A 19,809-nucleotide genomic window follows, 5' to 3' on the forward strand; every position below is an offset into this window, starting at 1 on the left:
GCCAGAGCTAGCATAGAAGCACAGAGTGCCTCAGGTGACTGATGTATGATGATGTTGGTGAGGAGTCACGATTGTTTATCAAGTGTTGATCAGTTGAACCTTAGTAAAACAGCTCAGTGGATAACTACAGCAGAAGCTGTCCTGGTGTGCTGTCAGACACTAAAAGAGCAAAAAATGGCAAGGCTAGATCAAGATGCCAGTCCATCCTTTCAGCTCTGTGAAGGTATACATATATGCTTATACAGTTACTGGCCACGTACTGTATATTTTATTAATCAGGAAACCCTTCACAGTATTGATCAATTCTCTTTAAAAACACACATCATCCACTTATACAGCATTTACAATCTGGCTGATTTTTGCAGGAGTGCCTGCATCACTGACAGGTTATTGGCTCCTGTAAGCCAATGTCCACCATCGATTATGAGCGTTGCACCAGTCACATATGATGCTGCTGGGCTCACAAGATACAACACGCCATGGGCTACTTCTGACTTTGTCCCAACTCGTTGCAGCGGAATCAATTTATCCTGGCCTGCCACAGCCTTTGTCAAACCACCTGATGAGGGAACAAGCCATAAAAGAGGATTAGTAGAAAAGCAATCCTATGTGCACATGATTTGCCTGTTTTACAACACTGTTGACATCTACAGGCCCGATTATCAAAACATAACCTCAGCAGAGATACATACCCAATTTCCGAAAGCCTTCAGTTCCATATATTGGGCCAGGTGCCAGACTATTAACACGAATGTTGTCAGGTCCCCATTCTACTGCTAGGTGTCTTGTCATTGCATCTGTAAAGCAGATTGAGATTAATCAACAATGATTATACTTTTCCCCAAATCACAAAAAGTAGAACTTCTCAATTCCACTGGACAACAGCGTAGGTTTCATCTTTAATGAACAACTTCCTATGTTGATAAAGATTCCAGTTTATGCAGAGTGCATGGTTTAGTTGCAGGACACTGTCAATCCTGCAAGCCTAAACTGAAAGGTAAGAGAAATGTGATCTATATGGACTTCAGTAAGGCATTCAACAAGGCTCCTCATGGCAGACTGGTTAGCAAGGTTAGACCACACCGAATACGGGGAGAACTAGCTATCTGGATACAGAACTGGCTCAAAGGTACAAGACAGAGGGTGGTGGTGGAGGGTTGCTTTTCAGACTGAAGGCCTGTGACCAGTGGCGTATCACAAGCATCACTGTTGGATCCACTGCTTTTTGTCTTTTATATAAATGATTTGGATGTGAACATAGGAGATATGGCTAGTAAGTTTGCAGACAACACCAAAATTGGTGGTGTAGTGAACAGAGAAGAAGATTACCTCAGGGTACAATGGGATCTTGATCAGAGGGGCCGATGGGCAATGGAGTTTAATTTAAATGTGAGGTGCTGCAGTTTGGAACAGGGCAGGACTCATACACTTAATGGTAAGGTCCTGAGGAGTGTGGTGAACAAAGAGACCTTGGAGTGCAGGTTCATAGTTCCTTGAAAATGGATTCACAGTTCCTTGAAAATGGATTCACAGGCAGATAGGTCACCTTTATTGGTCAGTGCATTGAGTGTAGGGGTTGGGAGGTCATGTTGCAGCTGTACAGGACACTGGTTTGGCCATTTTTGGAGTATTGCATGCAATTCTGGTCTCCCTCCTATAGGAAGGATGTTGTAAAATTTGAAAGGATTCGGAAAAGATTTGAGTATGTTCCCAGGGTTGGAGGATTTGAGCTATAGGGAGAGACTGAATATGCTGGGCTATTTTCCCTGTAGTGTTGGAGGCTGAGGAGTGACCTTATAGAGGTTTATAAAATCATGAGGGGCACGAATATGGTAAATAGGTAAGATCCTTTCCCCGAGGTGGGGAAGTTCAAAACTAGAGAGCATAAGTTTAAGGTGAGAGGGGAAAGATATAAAAGGGGCCTAAGGGGCAACTTTTTCATGCACAAGTTGGTGCATTTTCGGAATGAGCCGCCAGAGGAAGTGGAGGAGGCTGGTACAATTACAACATCTAAAAGGCATCCCGATGGGTATATGAATATGACGAGTTTACAGGGATATGGGCCAAATGCTGGCGAATAGGACTAGATTTATATAGGATATCTGCTGGGCATGGACAAGTTGGACCAAAGGGTCTGTTTCTGTGCTGCACATCTCTATGACTCTATGTGTTCCTGGTTGGCAGGTGTGTGAGGGATGAACAATACCAGCAGACTCTCCTTCCAGTGGTCCCCTTGTTTACAGACAATGATAGTGAACTCTGTTCAAGGATGCAAGTGATCTTATTAGTTATTGTGCAGCAAGTCTACATGGAGAAATGGAAATTGCACTTGTACTTGTACTTTCTCAGGTTCAAAGTCACTCAGTCGGACGACATTGTCAAGAGAAATTCCCCCTTGTGGGGCTGTGGTATGTCCCTTTTAGAGGTACAGTTAAGAGGGTTGCCAGCACCCTCTCTCTCATGTACACTAAATATGCTTTAGCATCCGCTCAGTTTGAATTAAAAAGCATCGTGACCCCTTATCACAAAATTAGAATTTAACATCAACGTGTATTGTGAACCAGCTCCCCCTAGAGGGACTGAATAGGAGAATCACCAGGCGGCTGGCACTTTGACATGCACCTGGTGCATCTACTGCAGACACCAAAACAGGTTCTATTAAGACTGTAAGAAATTGGAACAGGAGCAGGCCATTTGGCACTTCCAACCTGCTCTGCCATTTAATAGGATCATAGCTGACCTGACATTCCTTATACCTTTCCTGCGTTTTCCTTGATTGTAACCCTTGATTCCACACTGATCAATAATCTATCTCAGCCTTAAATATACATAAGGACTATGCCCTCACAGCTTTCTCTGGCAAACACTCAACCCTGAGAGAAGAAATTCACCCTATTGTCTTAAGTTGGCACTATTCTTTTTTAAAACTAATTCTATGTATAATAGAAAATAAGTCACATGTACATTTTAATTTTTGATAACAGTTGCATCTGTGTTATTGGTCTTTGAACTTCAAGTCTTAATTTAAGGGTCACTGCATGGCTTTCCTGTGCTCAAACTGTCACAAAGAAAAGCTTGAAGGTAGAAGACAGAGGGTGGTGGCAGAGGGTTGCTTTTCAGACTGGAGGCCTGTGACCAGTGGTGTGCCACAAGGATCTGTGCTGGATCCACTGCTTTTCATCAGTCATATAAATGATTTGGATGTGAACATAGGAGGTACGGTTAGTAAGTTTGCAGATGACACCAAAATTAGAGGTGTAGTGGACAGCAAAAGAGGTCAGCTCAGAGTACAATGGGTTCTTGATCAGATGGGCCAATGGGCCAAGGAGTGGCAGATGGAGTTTTATTTAGATAAGTGTGAGGTGCTGCATTTTGATCAGGTAAATCAGGGCAGGACTTATATTCTTAATGATAAGGTCCTGATAGTGTTACTGAACAAAGAGACCTTGGAGTGCAGGTTCGTTGTTTCTTGAAAGTGGAGTTGCTGGCAGGTAGGAGAGTGAAGACGTTTGGTATGCTTGCCTTTATTGGTCAGTGCATGGAGTATAGGAGTTGGGAGGTCATGTTGCAGCCTTACAGGACATTGGTTCGGCCACTTTTGGAATGCTGTGCGCGATTCTGGTCTCCCTTCTATGTGAAGGACGTTGTGAAACTTGATAGGGTTCAGAAAAGATTTATAAAGGATGGGGCTAGGGATCGAAGGTTTGAGCTACGGGGAGAGGCTGAATAGGCTGGGGCTATTTTCCCTGGAGCGTTGGAGGCTGAGGGGTGACTTTGAGGTTTATAAAATCACGTGAGGCATGGATAGGGTAAATAGACAAGGTCTTTTCCCTGGCGTGGGGGGAGTTCAAAATTAGAGGGCATAGGTTTAAGATGAGAGGGGAACGATTTAGAGGGAACATAAGGGATAACTTTTCTACGCAGATGGTGGTGCGTGTATGGAATGAGCTGCCAGAGAAAGTGGAGGAGGCTGGTACAATTATGACATTTAAAATGCATCTGGATGGGTATATGAATAGGAAGGGTTTAAGAGGGATGTGGACAAAATGCTGGCAAATAAGACTAGATTTATCTAGGATATCTGGTCAGCACAGACAGGTTGCACCAAAGAGTCTATTTCCATGCTGTACATCTCTATGACTCCACTCCCTCCTTACGTGACCATTCGTGGAGACTAGACGATGAGTGGGAAGGACATCAACAAATACAATCCAATCCTTGCCCACAGTTATGTATAGAATTTACAATTAGTTTCAATTCACTGTCACTTCACGGACATCAGGAGAGGTAAGTCCAACTGGTTTTTCACCTAAGCAAGGCTAGGGAGGATAGTGTATAGATTTGTTGCAATTTCTAAGCTATATCATTTTCATGTTTGATGGAATGTCCAGCATCTTTAGAACTGGAAGAGAAAAATGCAACATTGGAATAAAAATGGATAATGTCAGAAATTCATGTCATCAGACAAATATGGTTGTAACTTGCACCAGAATTAAAAACTGGACAGCAAACATGACTTATGACGACATGAAACTAAATTTTAGCATGCCTTTTAAAAAGTACTTGGATGGACACTTGAAGTGTCGTAACATTCAATGTTATGGGGCTTGTGAGACAAGGTGGGACAAGCATAGGTAGTAGTATATTTTTGGTGGTACAGACTCAGTGGGCCAAAGGACTTCTTCTGTACTTTATGATTCTACGCTGCAGCACTACTGTTTCTCCTTAACCATGCTACCAACCTTCATCTGTTCTTCCTTTCCTATCTTTCATGACCACCTTGTAACCAGGAATGTTTGATATTCAGTCCTGCCTTTCCTTGATCCATATAAAGTCATTGCCACAACACCATAATTCCACATGGAAGTCTGCACCTGTAACTCACAAACCTTATTTACAATAATTCATGCATTGCAATGCTGACAGACTTTTTCTTCATTTCAGGAATTTAACTTATTAACTTACTATTCACTATTCTAATGTTCTCTCTCTCTCTCCCAGTGTTTGTTCATCCCAGTATTATTCTTTGTTAGAATATCCTAGTTCCCACATTCCTGTCAAGTTATGCACCTCTTCCCAACATCACTCACAACATGTCCCACAAGGAACTCAGTTGTGGCACTGTTCTGGTTCATAAGAGATATGATGTAAGGTTAGACAGGTTGCACCTACCTGCCGGGCTTTTAAAAAAGAAGGGAAGTGATGTTTTTAGAGACATATAAATTGCTGGGACGGGGGGGGAAGAGATGCTGGAGGTAGAAGGGTGTGGATGATGAAAGAAGTTTTCCATATTCTGGGAGACTAGAAGTAGGGGACTCGGTATAAAAATAAGGGGCCTCCTATTTAAGATGAGAATCTTTCTTCTAAGTATCATTTCTCGGTGGAATACTCTTACTTAGATGCAGGTCGTTGATTTTTTTTTAAAAAAAGAGACAGTTAGATAGCTTTTTGACTAATAAAAGAATTAAAGGATCTAGGGGGAGACAGGAAAAGTGAAGTTGGAGGTACAATTGGATCAGCCAAGGTCTTATGAAATGACAAAGTGGTCTCGAACATAAGAAATAGGAGCAGGAGTAGGCCTGTCAGCCCTTTTGAGCCTGCTTGCCATTAAGATCATAACTGATCTTGTATTTCAACAACATTTTTTTGCACTATCCTCATGTCCCTTGATGTTTTTAATATGTAGAAATCTATCAATCTCCATCTTGCACATACTCAGTGACTGAGTCTCCACATATTCTATATTCAAATTGTCTTGTAATAAGGCCAACACACTATGTGCCTCCTTAATTGCTTGCTGGACTGCATATTAATTTTCATTGAGCCATGAACAAGGACATCCAAGTTTCTTTAACGCACAACATTTAAGAAATATGCCTTATTTCTGTTTTTCATATCAAAGTGGGTAACTTCACATTTCTACATATTGTATTCCATCTGCCAAATTTTTGCCCGTTCACTTAACTTGTCCAAATTCCCTTGAAGCCTCCTTGCATCATTCTCAGAACTCAATTTCCATTTAGTGATGTGCCATCTGCAAATTTAGAAATACATCCAAATCATTGATATGGTTGGCTTACTCCTGCTCCTAATTTCTATATTTGTACATGTGTAAGAAACGTACTTTATAATTGCTGTTGTAGCCTTTATGGTCTATGCTTTTCCTCTTCAAGTGGTGCATCCATTGAGTGCAGCTAGTCATTTATTCATTCCCAGGGTGGGGTATTACTTCAACTACCCACCCAAGCAGTGCATTCCAGATGATCACCACCTTCTGGGTGCAATTTTTTTTCCTCAAATGTGCTCCCTACTTACTGACTTCTTTGACTAAGGTGAACAGCTGCTTTCTATCCATCCAGTCCATGCCCCTATAATTCTATGCACCTCAATCAGGCCCCCTCTCAAATTTCTCTGATCCAAAGAAAACTATCTAAGCTTATTCAGCCTCTCTTCATAGCTGAAATACTCCATCCCAGGCAACATCCTAGTGAATCTCCTCTGCACTGCCTCCAGGCCAATCACATCCTTCCTATAATATGGTGACCAGAACTGCACACAGTATTCCAGCTGTGGCCTAATCTAACCTCTGTACAGCTCCAACATAACCTCCTTGTTCTTATAATCTATACCTAAACTGATAAAGGCAAGCATCCTGGGTGCCTTTTTAACTACCCTATTAACTTGTTCAGCTATCTCCAGGGACCTGTGGTCATGCAGTCTAAGATTCATTTGTTTGTCTGAGCTACCTGGTGTTCTGTCTCTGAAGGTTCAAGGACAGGGTCAATTTAACTAGAACTAATGAATAAAAAGAAAAAGGTGCAATCACATTTTCTTGAATGTAGACACCAGTGTGAAGGATGTAACAAAATAAATTTGCAAGGAAATTACAGAAGTGCAAATGCCATCGTATAGTTTAATGGCTGACATTAATTACCTAAATATAGACTGGGATAGTGAGTGTAAAGAGCAATGAGGGGTAAGTGTCCCTGGATTGCGTTCAGGAAAATGTTCTATAGCAGTACTTGTCCAGTTCAACAAGAAAGAAAGCACTGCTAGGCTTGGTTAGTGGGAACAAAGTTTGTTAAGTATCAGTGGGGAGCATCTGGAGGACAGTGAACATTATATCATAAGGTTTAAGATGACAATGGAAAAGGAGAAAGGACAAATCAGAGTAAGAATAGTAACTGTGGGAGAACTGATTTCAATGGGACAAGATCAGGGCTGGACTAAACAGAACCAAAAAGGTTGGTATGAGGAAGTTCTGAGGAAGGGTCACTGGACCCGAAACATTAAGTTTGTTTTTTCCTTCACAGGTGCTGCCAGACCTGCTGAGCTATTCCAACAACTTTGTTTTTGTTCCTGATTAATTTGTCCATTTCATTGCGAATGCTCCCATCATCTTGTTATTTTAGCTTAAAGCTTCCTCAACCACTCTAGCAAATACTCCCCTCTGGAACATCAGCAACAGCAAATTATCCCCCAAGCCATGTGCAAGTTGGTGTAGCATAAATAAGATCAGAGGTAATTACATGAGTTGATGGCACAAATAAAAATAACTGTATATGACTTGATAGCTATTACAGAGATGTGGTTGCAGAGTGGCCAGGATTGGTATCACAAAATTCAAGCGTATTTGATGTCCTGGCAAAAAAAAAGGCAAAAAAGGAAAAGGAAGATGGGGTAGCATTGTCAGCATGGTGGTGAATGGTAACATAGGTTCAATAGATTGTGATGTGGAATGAATTTGGATGGATATGAGGAATAGCAAAGGAAAGTTGCCATAAATGAAGTCATCTATAGGTCCCAAAGGGTTGTCTTGTCTTAGGCCAAAATATGAATCCTGGAAGTAATGGAGGCATCTAAGAAGAGCACCACAATTGTCATGGGTGATTCCAATCTGTATATTGACTGGACAAATCAGAATAGCAGGAGTAACATGGAAGACAATTTTGTAGAGCGCATCAGGGATTGTTTCTTGGAGCAGTAGGTTGCACAATCTAGCCGAGAACAGACAATTTTACATCTAGTAATGTGTAAGGAGCGATGTTGTAATTAAGGATCTTTTCGGGGTAGTGATCACAACCTGGTAAAATTTGAGGGACAGCAATCCAGGTCTCAAACCAATTTCTTCAACTTAAATAATAACAATTACAGAGGTATGAAGACAGTTGTCAAAGTAGGCTGGGGAAACAGGCGAAGAGCAGACATTTAAGTGGATACTTCATAATGTTCAGCAAAAATATATTTATTCCAGTTAACAACAAAGACTATGAGAAGGATGAACCATCCACGGTTAACAAAGTGGTCAAGGAGAGTGTCCAATCAAAAACTAAGACATAAAAAGCAGAAAACAAGTGATAGGCCAGAAGATTGTGAATTCTTTTAGGAACCAGCAACAGATGGGCAAACTGCTAACAGGGAGAAAATTGATTATGAAAGTAAATTGGCAAGAATATAGAAACAAAACAGCAAGAGCTTCTACAGGTATGTAAGAAGAAAGGCTAATTAAAGTGTGTGTGGGACTCTTGAAGGAAGTGATTGGGCAGATGCTAATGGGGAACAGGGAAATGGAAGATGATTTAATCAAGTATTTTGCAATTGGTCTTCACTGTGGAGGACACTATAAATATCACACATCAGATAAGCAAGATGATAATGGGACTAAAAATCTTGTAACAGTCTCGATCACGAGGGACAAAGAATTTGATGACTTAATGGAACTGAAGGCAGACAAGTTGTCAGGACCTGATGGCCTGCATCCAAGGATTTTAAAAGAAGTGGCTACAGAGGTAGTGCAGGCACTGGTCAAAATATTTCTGCTAGAAAATGGCTGATGTGGCATGGCCATATTCAAGAAGAGAGGGAGACAGAAAGCAGAAAACTATAGGCTAGTTAGCCTAACATCTGTTTGTTAGGAAAATGCTAAAGTCCATCATTAAGGAAAGAAAAAACCAAGGCATTTAGAAAGGTTTAATACAATCCAAGTCAACATAATATTGTAATAGAGAAATAATTTTGATACATCTGCTTTAGTTCTAAGGATATAACGAGCAGAGTTGATAAAGGGGAAATCAATAGATGGAGTTTATTTAGATTTCCAGAAGGCATTTGATAAAGTGCCACATAAAAAGGTTATTGTACAAGATAGGAGGGCACAGTATTGGGAGTAAGTCTTTTTTAACCCCCTCTCCTTCTATCTAGAAGTGTTATCACAACTGAGCACCTTCCCACCACCAAAATCACCAATTTTTTTTGTTTTTTGGAAACTACTTACCAGCAAAACACCTGTGTAGCTAATTGAATATTTACATGCAATGCAAACAAACAATCAAAGGTGACAGGGAGAAGGTGAAAGTAAAGTATTAGCATGGATTGAGGATTGGTTAACACATGGAAGATTAATTGGGGTTAATGGACATTTTTCAGTTTGGAAAGATGTAATTAATGGAGTACCACATGGATCAGTCCTTGGGCCTCAATTATTTACTATCTATTTTAATTACTAGGAGAAGAGGAATGTGTAATTTGTCCATACTTGCTCAGGATACAAAAATATGACAGGGCATTTTGTGATAAGGACATAAGTGAAATAACTCTACAGAGGCTGATATCCCATCAAGTCACCCTTTATTTAGACATGAACAGTCCTTGTCTATAATACTCTCTCATACAGGGTCAGGCACCAGAGTGTGAATATCAGATTAACAGCCCCATTCTATTATGTCCAGCTGGCTGACCTCATTGGAATCACTACAATAAGGAATCTGTAGGGGTATATAGATAGGATGAGTGAGTGGGCAAAAGCTTGGCAGATATAGTTTAATGTAGCAAAGTGTGAGGTCATGTTATAGAGTCATACAGCACGGAAACAGACTCTTCAGATCAACTCACCCATACTGACCAGATATCCTAAATTGATCTAGTACCATTTGCCAGCATTTGGCCCATAGCCCTTTAAACCTCACCTATTCATGTACCCATCTAGATGCCACTTAAATGATGCAATTGTGCCTGCCTCCACCATTTCCTCTGGCAGCTCATTCCATAAACACACCACCTTACTATAATTTAAATGGATAGAGATTCCAAGAAAGTGCAGCAGAGAGGGGTCAGGGTGTTTTTGTGCATGAAACAAAGAACATTACTGTGTGCAGGTGCAAGCAAATGGAATTTTGGCCTTCACTACTCAGGGCTGGAATTTTAGAAAGGGAATTGGTAGGGCTACACCTGGAGCACTACAAACAGTTTTAGTCACTATTTAAGAAAGGATAATATTGGGTTTGGAGGAAGTTCAAAAGAGATTCACGAGACTGATTCCTGGAATGAATGCGTTTACTTATTGAGAAGGCTACACAGGTTAGGCCTTTATCATTAGGGTTTAGAAGACTGAGGACTGATATTATTGAAACATACAAGATCCCGACCTTGTTAATCTCCTTGTTACCTACTCCTTTCATAGCTCACTCTCTCTCTCCGGGCTCCATCTCCACGTATCTGCTGATCTCCCCTCCACTGTCTGCACAGACACCCATGGTAAACACAAACTTAGGCTTCAGCAAAAATACCATGTTTTCCTAGCTGCTAACAGTTCTGATAGAGTCATTGGACTCAATGTTAATTCTGCCTTCTTCCCATAGATACTGAGAGACCTGCTCAGTTTCTCCAGCAATTTCGGTTTTTGTTTAAGATTCTGGGGGGTCTTGACAGGGTAAACGTTGAGAAGGTGTTCCCACTAGTAGCAAATCTCAAACTAGGAGACATAGTTACAACATAAAGGGAGACTCATTTAAAACTGAGATGCAAAGGAATTTATTCTCCCAGAGGGTAGCGAATATCTGGAATTCACTGCCCCAGAAAGTTGTAGAAGCTAGAAAGTATTTACAGATAAGGTAGATAAACTTTTGGAATATTGAGGAGTTGAAGGTTATGAGCAGCTAACATGAAATAGGAGTCGAGACCAGGGACAGATTAGCCATGATCTTACAGAATGGCAGGGCAGGCTTGAGGGGCTGAATGGCCTACTCTTGCTTCTATTTCTAAAGTTCTTATTTAATCTTCTCTTGAGTTGGGTGGAGAGAGGGAACTGGAGAACTGTAAACGTAAAACTCTTATTCCAAAAGGCTGCAAGGGTAAACCCTGCAATTTCAGTCCAGTCAGTAATTTCAGATGTAGAGAAACTTCTTGAAACGATTATTCAGGATAAACTTAATAGGAAAAATGTGGGTTAATTAGGAACAGTCAGCACAGATTCAAGAGAAAATCGTCTTTGATTAACTTAGGCTCTTGAGATTTACAGATCTTCGGTCCAACTTGTCCATGCCGACCGGATATCCTAAATGAATCTAGTCCCATTTGCCAGCATTTGGCCCATATCCCTCTAAACCCTTCCTATTCATACATCCATCTAGATGCCTTTTAAATGTTGTAATTGTACCAGCCTCCAACACATCCTCTGGCAGTTCATTTCATACATGTTCCACCCTCTGCATGAAAAAGTTGCCCCTTAGGTCCCTTTTAAATCTTTCCCGTCTCACCTTAAATCTATGCCCTCTAGTTTTGGACTCCCCTACCCTGGGGAAAAGACCATGGCTATTTATCCTATCCCTGCCCCTCATGATTTTATAAACTTCTATAAAGGTCATCCCTCAGCCTCTGACACTCCACAGAAAAACGCCCCAGCCTATTCAGGCTCTCCCCATAGCTCAAATGCTCAAACCCTCCAACCCTGACAACATCCTTGTAGAACCTTTCTGAACCCTTTCAAGTTTAACAATATCTTCTCTCTAGCAGGGAGACCAGAACTGAATACAGAATTCTAAAAGTGGCCTCACTAATGTCCCGTACAGCTGCAGCACGATGTCCCAACTCCTACAGTCCACTCCTACACTTGAGATTTACAGAAAACAAGTGTGTCAAACACCTTCTTCACCTGCCATCCCATCAGCTTCCATATCCAGATCATCAGATGCCATTTCCGCCATCTCCAGCGAGGTGCCACCACCAGACACATGTTCCCCTCCCCTCCCTTGTCCGCCTTCCACAAAGACAGTTCCCTCCAGGACACCCTGGTCCACATTTCCTTCACTCTCAACACCCCCCACAGCCCTACGGCACCTTTCCCTGTAATCAGCAAAGGCGCAACACCTGCCCATTTACCTCCTCCCTCCCCAGTATCCAAGGGCCCAAACATACCTTCCAGGTGAAGCAACACTTCACCTGCACTTCCCAGAATCTAGTCTACTGCATTTGCTGCTCACAATGCAGTCTCCTCTATATTGGGGAAACGAAGCATAGATTGGGTGACCGCTTCGCAGAACATCTACATTCTGCTCACAAAAAAAGACCCTGAACTACCTGTTACCTGCTACCTGCTACTTTAACCCTCACTGGCTGCAGTGTTTCAGTGAAGCTCAACACCTCATTTTCCGCTTGGGGACCGTGCAGCCCTCCGGACTCAATATTGAGTTCAATAATTTTAGGGCCTAAACTCTCCCATGTCCCAGCCCCCTACCCCACGCACCAGGGCTTATTATCACATAGCCTGCCATTACACTACCTGTTGTTAGTCACTAACAGTGCCCATTAACAATTATTCACCCTCCCAGCCTGATCGTTATCAACTCCTTCGTCTGTCCAACTGTCTCTCTCTCTCATAAAAACCGAAAGAACTGTGGATGCTGTAAACCAGGAACAAAAACAAAGTTGCTGGAAAAGCTCAGCAGGTCTGGCAGCATCTATGAAGGAAAAAAACAGAGTTAACGTTTTGGGTCCAGTGATCTTTCCTCAGAACGGAGGAAGGGTCCGTTCTGCTGAACTTTTCCAGCAACTTTGCTTTTGTCTCTCTCTCTCTTTCTTAAGGCTCTATCCTATTGTTTACTCCCTACCCCACCCACCTCACTATTTTCTGCATATAAACTGACGTTTTCCCAGCCACGATCAGTTGAGGAAGGGTCACTGGATCCAAAATGTTAACTCTTTTTTCCTTCACAGGTGCTGCCAGCCCTGCTGAGCTCTTCCAGCAACTTTGTCTTTGTTTCTGATTTACAGCATCCGCAGTTCTTTCAGTTATTCTCTAAACCTTCTTCACAGTGCCTTCTTTACCTCTGACTACCTGTGACTCCACTTTCAAGGAGCTATTTCTTGTGATATGTTTTTGCTGTGAGCCATGACCTAATTTCTTAAAATGTCTGCATTGTTCCTCAACTATCTTTGCTGGAATGGATTAGGAAACTAGCAGCAGACTCTGCCCTCATTCCTGTGTAACTGCCAATCTTCATACTTAGCACAGTTGATTCCAAAACATGTTTCTCCCTCTCAAGCTGAATACTTAATCCTATTTTGCTACGTTCACTGTTTCCTAGGGGATCTTTTATTCTGATATCATTTATTAAACCTACCTCATTACACATCACCAGAACCAAAATAGCAGAAGCGTAGAGGCATATTTTCCAGCCCTTCACTGATAAGATTAAATGCACTGTTTACACTGGTGTTTCCAACAGGAACAGGGAGCCCAGATTATGAGAGCACACAGTACCTGCAGTACAAACTTACCTATAGCAGCTTTTGCAGAACCAGCATGGACCTGCAGAATTTGTCCTCTGTAGCTCAGTGTAGCTGTAATGTTCACAATAACTCCTCCATGTTCCTAGGGCAACAGAAGATTACTTACACCATGTAGAATGTTCCAATGTCATAATTTCACAATTAAATTCCATATCACTTTTAATATCAGTTTTCAGATAAATTATTACATTCAAACTAGATGTTAAGTTTGTTAATGTCTCTCATGACCTATACACCACTCTCATTGTTTCTGTCGTAGATAGAAAATTTAGGAGAGGGGTGTGCCAACATTTCAAAGAACCCAACTAACTCGGTTTACGTGGAACCCTCGGCCAGAATAGATATGCATTCCATTAGTCCTCACTGGTCCCAGTGAATTCCAAATACAGGCCTTGGAAATGAGAGGGTGGAGGGTTTGTTTTCACACAAGAGACAAATTATTTCCTTCTCACTTATTTTTCGTCATGACTTCTCTACATCTCATCTTCTCCTGAAACTTGACCATTTTGATTGCTGCACTCTCTCAAAGTGATTACTCTTTATCCATGAGCTTAGACAGTTGGTAGCGTGCAGACTATTTCACCCCAACCAAGTCTATTTATATGCACTGGAAGTCTGCAGCAAGAATCCTGTTTACTTTCTGTCATAGATCCAGGGGCACAAGCCCAAAAGTAACACACTCCTACTGCTGCCTTTAATTCGGTATAAAGAAGAGAAAAACAAGTTGGGCTCTTCCTAGTCTGTATGGCTCTCAGCTGATTACTGATTCACCAGCCGACTGATCACAAGAACTCCCCAAGATAAGTTTTAAATCAACAGTGCTTCCAATTTCCCAACAGGCAAGAATTGGTTGTCTTCTCCGACAGGACCAGGAAATTGCTACTCAGGCTCTCAACTAAAGGGCAGTGTCATCAAGTGGCCTATAGCCCAATTAGAAAAGAAGAAAAAGGATATTTAAACAAAAATAGATAAACAAAATCTAGTTCTTTCACCAGTGTACAATTAACTCACCTTGAACCACTTCTCGTACAGGACTTTGCAGGTGTTGAAGGTTCCAACTGTATCTATCTCCAGGACAGTTCTGAAAGCATTGAATGACAGGCCAACAGCAGGACATAGGAAGTTACCAGCAGCAGCTGAGAAAAGATAGGATGGAAAGTAAACAAGACTTTCACAGCAGCACCAGCTTTTAGTAAACTTTCCTGTAGACTGGATAGTGGTAAAGGTTGACATTTAAAGCAGTGATGTGCATTGAGTTGGCACTAGGTGCCCTATGGACCAACAGGGTTCTGTGAATCACCTGCCTCCACTTGTAAGTAACAAGAAGGGTGAGGAAGTGTTTAAGACTTACCATTAATCAAGATGTCAATTTTTGCAAATTTGTGTAGTGTCTCCTCCACAGCAGCAATGATGGTAACAGGTTGCCTGACATCCAATGACACTGGCAGACAGCATTGTCCAGTGGCTGCTGTGAGTTTCTTTGCAGACTGGATTAAAAGAAAGACACTCTGGTTATTGATGAATGCCAACACATGCAGGCTTCAAAGCAATCTTCTGTTTGGATAGTTTGACTATGGAAGAATTCACCTGATCAGTCTCTGTCTCAATTCACAATCCCCAGCTGAGGTCACCATGAAGGTCCCGCATTCTCAACCCCATCCCTCAGCTGCTGACTCTCAGGCTAAAATCACCACCAGCCATTCATGCTCTCTCTGAGATGAGACAGACACCTTATGGTCCTCTAGGACTGTGCCAACTTTACCTTAATCATATACATGTGAATAGTTTCACTTCATACTGAGTAAAGCTACTTAATCTGGATGCAGTTACAAGGTGTGGAGCTGGAGGAACACAGCAGGCCAGGCAGCATCAGAGGAGCAGGAAAGCTGACGTTTCGGGTCTGGATCCTTCTACAGAAATGGGGGAGGGGAAGGGGGCTCTGAAATAAATAGAGAAGAGGGGGGTGGTGATAGAAGGTGGATAGTGGAGCAAATAGGTGGGAGAGAAGACGGACAGGTCAAGGAGGCGGGGATGAAGCTAGTAAAGGTGAGTGTAGGTAGTGGGGGTGGGGATTGGTCAGTGAGGTGGGGGGAGCAGATAGGTGGAAGAGAAGACGGACAGGTCAAGGAGGCGGGGATAAGGAGATTTTGAAGCTAGTAAAGTCCACATTGAGACCGTAGGGTTCCAAGGCGGAATAGGAGGTGCTGTTCCTCCAGTTTCCAGACGGCAGCATTGCGACACTGGAGGAGGCCCAGGATGGACATGTTGTCCAGGGGGTGGGAGGGGGAGTTGAAATGGTTCGTGACTGGGAAGAGTTGTCGTTTGTCGCAAACCGAATGTAGGTGCTCCACAAAGTAGTCTCTGAGCCTCCGCTTGGTCTCCCCAATGTAGAGGTGGCCACATCGGGAACAGCGGATACAATATACCACATTAGCAGATGTGCAGGTGAACATCTGTTTAATGTGGAAAGTTTTCTTGGGGCCTGGGATGGAGGTGAGAGGGCAAGTGTAGGGGCAGGTGTAGCACCTCCTGCGGTTGTGGGGAAAGGTGCCGGGGGTGGTGAGCTAGTGGGGAGCGTGGAATGGACGAGGGAGTCGCGGAGACAGTGGTCCCTCCAGAAGGCAGATAAGGGTGGGGAGGGAAATATATCCTTCGTAGTGGGGTCAGGTTGTAGGTGGAAGTGGCGGTGAATGATGCGTTGAATCCGGAGGTTAATGGGGTGATATGTGAGGACACGGGGAATTCTGTCTTTGTTGTTATTGCAGGGAGGGGTGTGAGGGCTGGGGTGCGGGAAACACAAGAGATGCGGTCGAGGGCATTTTCAAACACGGGGCTGGGGGTGGGGGGCGGAGACCGCAGTCCTTGAAAAATGTGGACAATCTGGATGCAGCCATTTCAAACAAATAAGGTCAAAAGAATTATAATAATTTAGGGAAATGTATGATCTTTGGAGAATAGACTACTAATATTAGACTGAATTGCAATTTTGGTTTGAAACTGAAATAACCTCCAGCCATATGATCCTGTGACACAATCATTTTGCTGTAATGGCACAGTAGGGGTCAAAGTTCCTTTACTTCTCATTGATTTATTTTCCATTTCACTGAGACTTCAACTTGTAATTAAATTAGAGACTGTTCTTTTGTCTTAGAAATCGGCTGTACCTCCATACAAACTGGAGGCTAATCAGCCCTTCCAGCCTGCTCAGCTAGTTAATTATTTTTAGGTTGATTTTTACATCAGCACAATTTATTTGCCTTTGCTCAATTTTCCTTCAAAACTTTAACACATAAAAATCTATCAACCTCAGTACTGAATGTGCCAATTGGCCCAGCATTTGGAGAGAGACTTCCACATTTCTAATATCAATGAAGAATTGCTTCCTGGCATAGTTCCTGAATGGCCTAAATTTAATGTACATCCTGTTTCTGATCTCTCAACTAAAGGAAATTGAATAATTTTATTCTTTAAACAGTTTGATTAGTTCACACCTTAATCTTCACAAGCAATGCAGGGGTAGGCATTGTACTCACAGAATGAATTGCAAACAAGACAATTTCAGTGGGTTCATTCTAAACTAAGTTAGAAGAAACGAGGAAACAAAACTCATCATTGACAATAATATACAGACAGCAACAGTCCTGGATTAACTCTGAAATACATAAATACTAGACTTTATCTTCATCCCACTTTAACACTAGTCTTTTAGGTTGAAATTTAAGGTGAGAGAGGCCGAAAAACTATATTGTGGGGATTAACATCAGTTTAACATTATTTAAAACAGAACATTACCTAAGTATACTACTTCACTGTGCTTTTAATTATCAAAGCAAGTTCTGGGCTACCTACTGCCTGTACTCGCTCCAAGCTCCTGCTTGCAATGACAGTCTGACATCCATGCCTGTAAAAATAAACAATAATTCAAAAAGTCATTACAGAATAAAAGGGTCAACAATTGATGCCCAGTTTGTATTAAGCTCAGCTAGGGTGTCACCATAATGTCACACACTTTATGGTGGAATAGTCAAGCAGGTCCAAATCTTTCAAAAGAGATTATTTTGGACTGAACACATTAACTCTATTTTTCTCTCAAAAAGATGCTGGTAGACCTGTTTTCCCAGCATTCTTACTCCTATTTAATACATTCTTGATGCGCATACAATGTATGCATGGCTGGCTATTGGGCCTTACCTCTGGTTAGCTACACAGAAAGCAAGTCTCCTTATTCCTAGGAGCAGAGAGGCTGACGTTTCGGGCCTTCATCTGATCAAGGGTCTAGGCCCGAAACGTCAGCCTCTCTGCTCCTATGATGCTGCTTGGCCTGCTGTGTTCATCCAGCTCTGCACCTTGTTGTCTCGGATTCTCCAGCATCTGCAGTTCCTACTATCTCTCTCCTTATTCCTACCAACATTCAAAATTGTCAGCTACTAATTGAGTAGCCCATAAATCATGAGCAGGGCTCCTGTGGCACAGTAATAGTGTCCCTGCCTCTTAAGCAGGTCTAGTTTTAAGTCCTACCTGCTTCAGAAGTGTCATAACATCCCTGAACAGATTGATTTAAAGAAAAGCCTACAAATCTTGTACAATTGGCAAAGTATTTAGTTTCAACAACCTTGATCATAGAGGAAGTTGCTCACTCTGATAGATTAGTCATGAACTGGGTTCTGAGGAAGGGTCACTGGACCAGAAACGTTAACTCTGTTTTCTCCTTCACAGATGCTGCCAGACCTGCTGAGCTTTTCCAGCAACTTTGTTTTTGTTCTCATCACTTATACCATCGCCAGAAGCTCATGAAGTTCTGTTCAAGTACATGCAACTTTTGCCCATACTGCAGCTGCTGCCCTACCTCATCAGTATCTCTGCAATTCGGAATCCAATGCCAGATCCCCCTCCTGTGATGAATGCCACTTTGTCCCTATTCAGAGATGTAAGAGGTTAACACTAATAATTATTTATTACTTTATTAAAAGCAGTAAGTACAATTACACCTCCCATCACAGCAGTCCTGTCGTGTGCAAGGGAAAGCTCCTCCCAACGTAATCAAAGCGCACCAAAAACACTGTTCCAAAGAACATTTGCAAGCAAAAGGGATCCTTTAAACATAACTCACTGTCACTTGCCCCAAATTACACATTGAAAATATAAGACGGCTTACTTCAGTATGTGAGATAACAAGGTGTAGAGCTGGATGAACACAGCAGGCCAAGCAGCATAAGAGGAGCCGGAAGGCTGACGTTTCGGGCCTAGACCGATACGTCAGCCTTCCCGCTCCTCTGACGCTGCTTGGCCGGCTGTGTTCATCCAGCTCTACACCTTGTTCCTCAGATTCTCCAACATCTGCAGTTCCTACTATCTCTTACTTCAGTATGTCATGGCTGAATATATACGAATAGTTCAACAAACAATCATCAGTATCCACTTCCTGAGGACTGTTGCCCATGGCAGATATGATTATTTCTTAGGAATCGGTTTTAATCTTCATTCTGCCTTATTTTGGTAAAGGGAGTGAAGCTCCTACACAGACCCCAAAAAAGAGTTCTCACAAACTCTAGAGATAATTTCCGGAGACTGAACCCTTCCGTCTCTGGACAGAGATCTTGGAACAGGTCCAGATGAACTCTAACTCAAATACCTTTTGAGGGCCCTAGTCACAGGTTCAAAATCCCACATAACACGCCCCTCAACCAGCACCGTCCACCGCCCCCCCCAATTAGTACTGAGCATGCGCCGCCGTCAGGCAGATGTCGGGCAAAACTACATTTCCCACAATGCCATTTAATCGGATCAACCCTCGTGTATTTTCGATATGATCGGCATTTTTCGGCATGGAAGCGTCGCTTCCGTTCTCGCCGGTTGTTACGGCAACTGCAGGTACGCTAAAGCGATCTTGAATCGGAGCTAACACCAGGAAAACGTGCAAGAGGACGGCCAGCACCCGTTGTTCTACAGGTAACGCCGCTTTCAGTCACCCACGGATCGAGGGGAGGCACCAGCTTTTTTCAAGTGGATAATGCGGAGTTGTAGTTGCAGATAGGCCGCAGCCTGGAGGCACAGTACTAGCTGAGTCGCGTTATGTGTCAGTTGGATTGGGAAATTTCAACATCAGGGCGGGATATTCGGGATCATCAATCGGCGCATTCAGAAAAATCTCAGGGACCAACACTGCAAACAGGTAGCACCCGGAACACAACACCCCCTTCCACTCCATTACTAAAACAACTCACAGCCATAAAGCAGAACAGC

At 42.5% G+C, this 19,809-nt stretch overlaps 2 protein-coding genes across 6 annotated transcripts in view; one reads left to right on the forward strand and one right to left on the reverse strand.

The window, feature by feature from the left end:
• Positions 1 to 249: 249 nt before the first annotated feature.
• On the reverse strand, positions 250 to 19,294 carry decr2 (2,4-dienoyl CoA reductase 2, peroxisomal). 5 transcript variants are annotated; one of them, XM_048609472.1, is made up of 8 exons: positions 19,199 to 19,294; positions 18,413 to 18,481; positions 17,416 to 17,467; positions 14,918 to 15,053; positions 14,578 to 14,702; positions 13,555 to 13,648; positions 693 to 797; positions 250 to 559 (listed from the first exon to the last, which is right to left on the reverse strand). In XM_048609472.1, exons 1-8 carry the CDS (start codon positions 19,288 to 19,290, stop codon positions 342 to 344), a joined length of 891 nt encoding a protein of 296 aa, XP_048465429.1. In that variant the 5' UTR covers positions 19,291 to 19,294; the 3' UTR covers positions 250 to 341. The 5 variants fall into 5 exon arrangements, with proteins under 5 accessions (XP_048465429.1, XP_020387150.1, XP_048465432.1 ...); XM_020531561.2 differs by lacking the exon at positions 19,199 to 19,294 and adding an exon at positions 18,927 to 19,184; XM_048609475.1 differs by lacking the exon at positions 19,199 to 19,294 and adding an exon at positions 18,722 to 18,756.
• Positions 19,295 to 19,371: 77 nt separating this feature from the next.
• ift140 (intraflagellar transport 140 homolog (Chlamydomonas)) overlaps positions 19,372 to 19,809 on the forward strand; it is a 124,242-nt gene continuing 123,804 nt past the window's right edge. The window contains exon 1 of the mRNA XM_048609550.1: positions 19,372 to 19,515. The gene's annotated coding sequence lies outside the window, so the exon portion shown is untranslated. The remainder of the gene's footprint in view (positions 19,516 to 19,809) is intronic.

The sequence above is a fragment of the Rhincodon typus genome, chromosome 21 (genome assembly GCF_021869965.1).
Source record: "Rhincodon typus isolate 14 chromosome 21, sRhiTyp1.1, whole genome shotgun sequence".
NCBI classification, from domain to species: Eukaryota; Metazoa; Chordata; class Chondrichthyes; order Orectolobiformes; family Rhincodontidae; genus Rhincodon; species Rhincodon typus.

What these genes read in the sequence shown, in the direction of transcription:
- decr2 (XM_048609472.1), bottom strand. Translation starts at nt 19,290, where the DNA reads ATGCTCAGTACTAATTGGGGGGGGCGGTGGACGGTGCTGGTTGAGGGG. An exon ending in GCTTGGAGCGAGTACAGGCA is followed by an intron (nt 15,054 to 17,415) that starts GTAGGTAGCCCA and finishes CTTTTAATCCAG; the next exon opens with TCTGCAAAGAAACTCACAGC. An exon ending in TGAAGGCTTTCGGAAATTGG is followed by an intron (nt 560 to 692) that starts GTATGTATCTCT and finishes TTCCCTCATCAG; the next exon opens with GTGGTTTGACAAAGGCTGTG.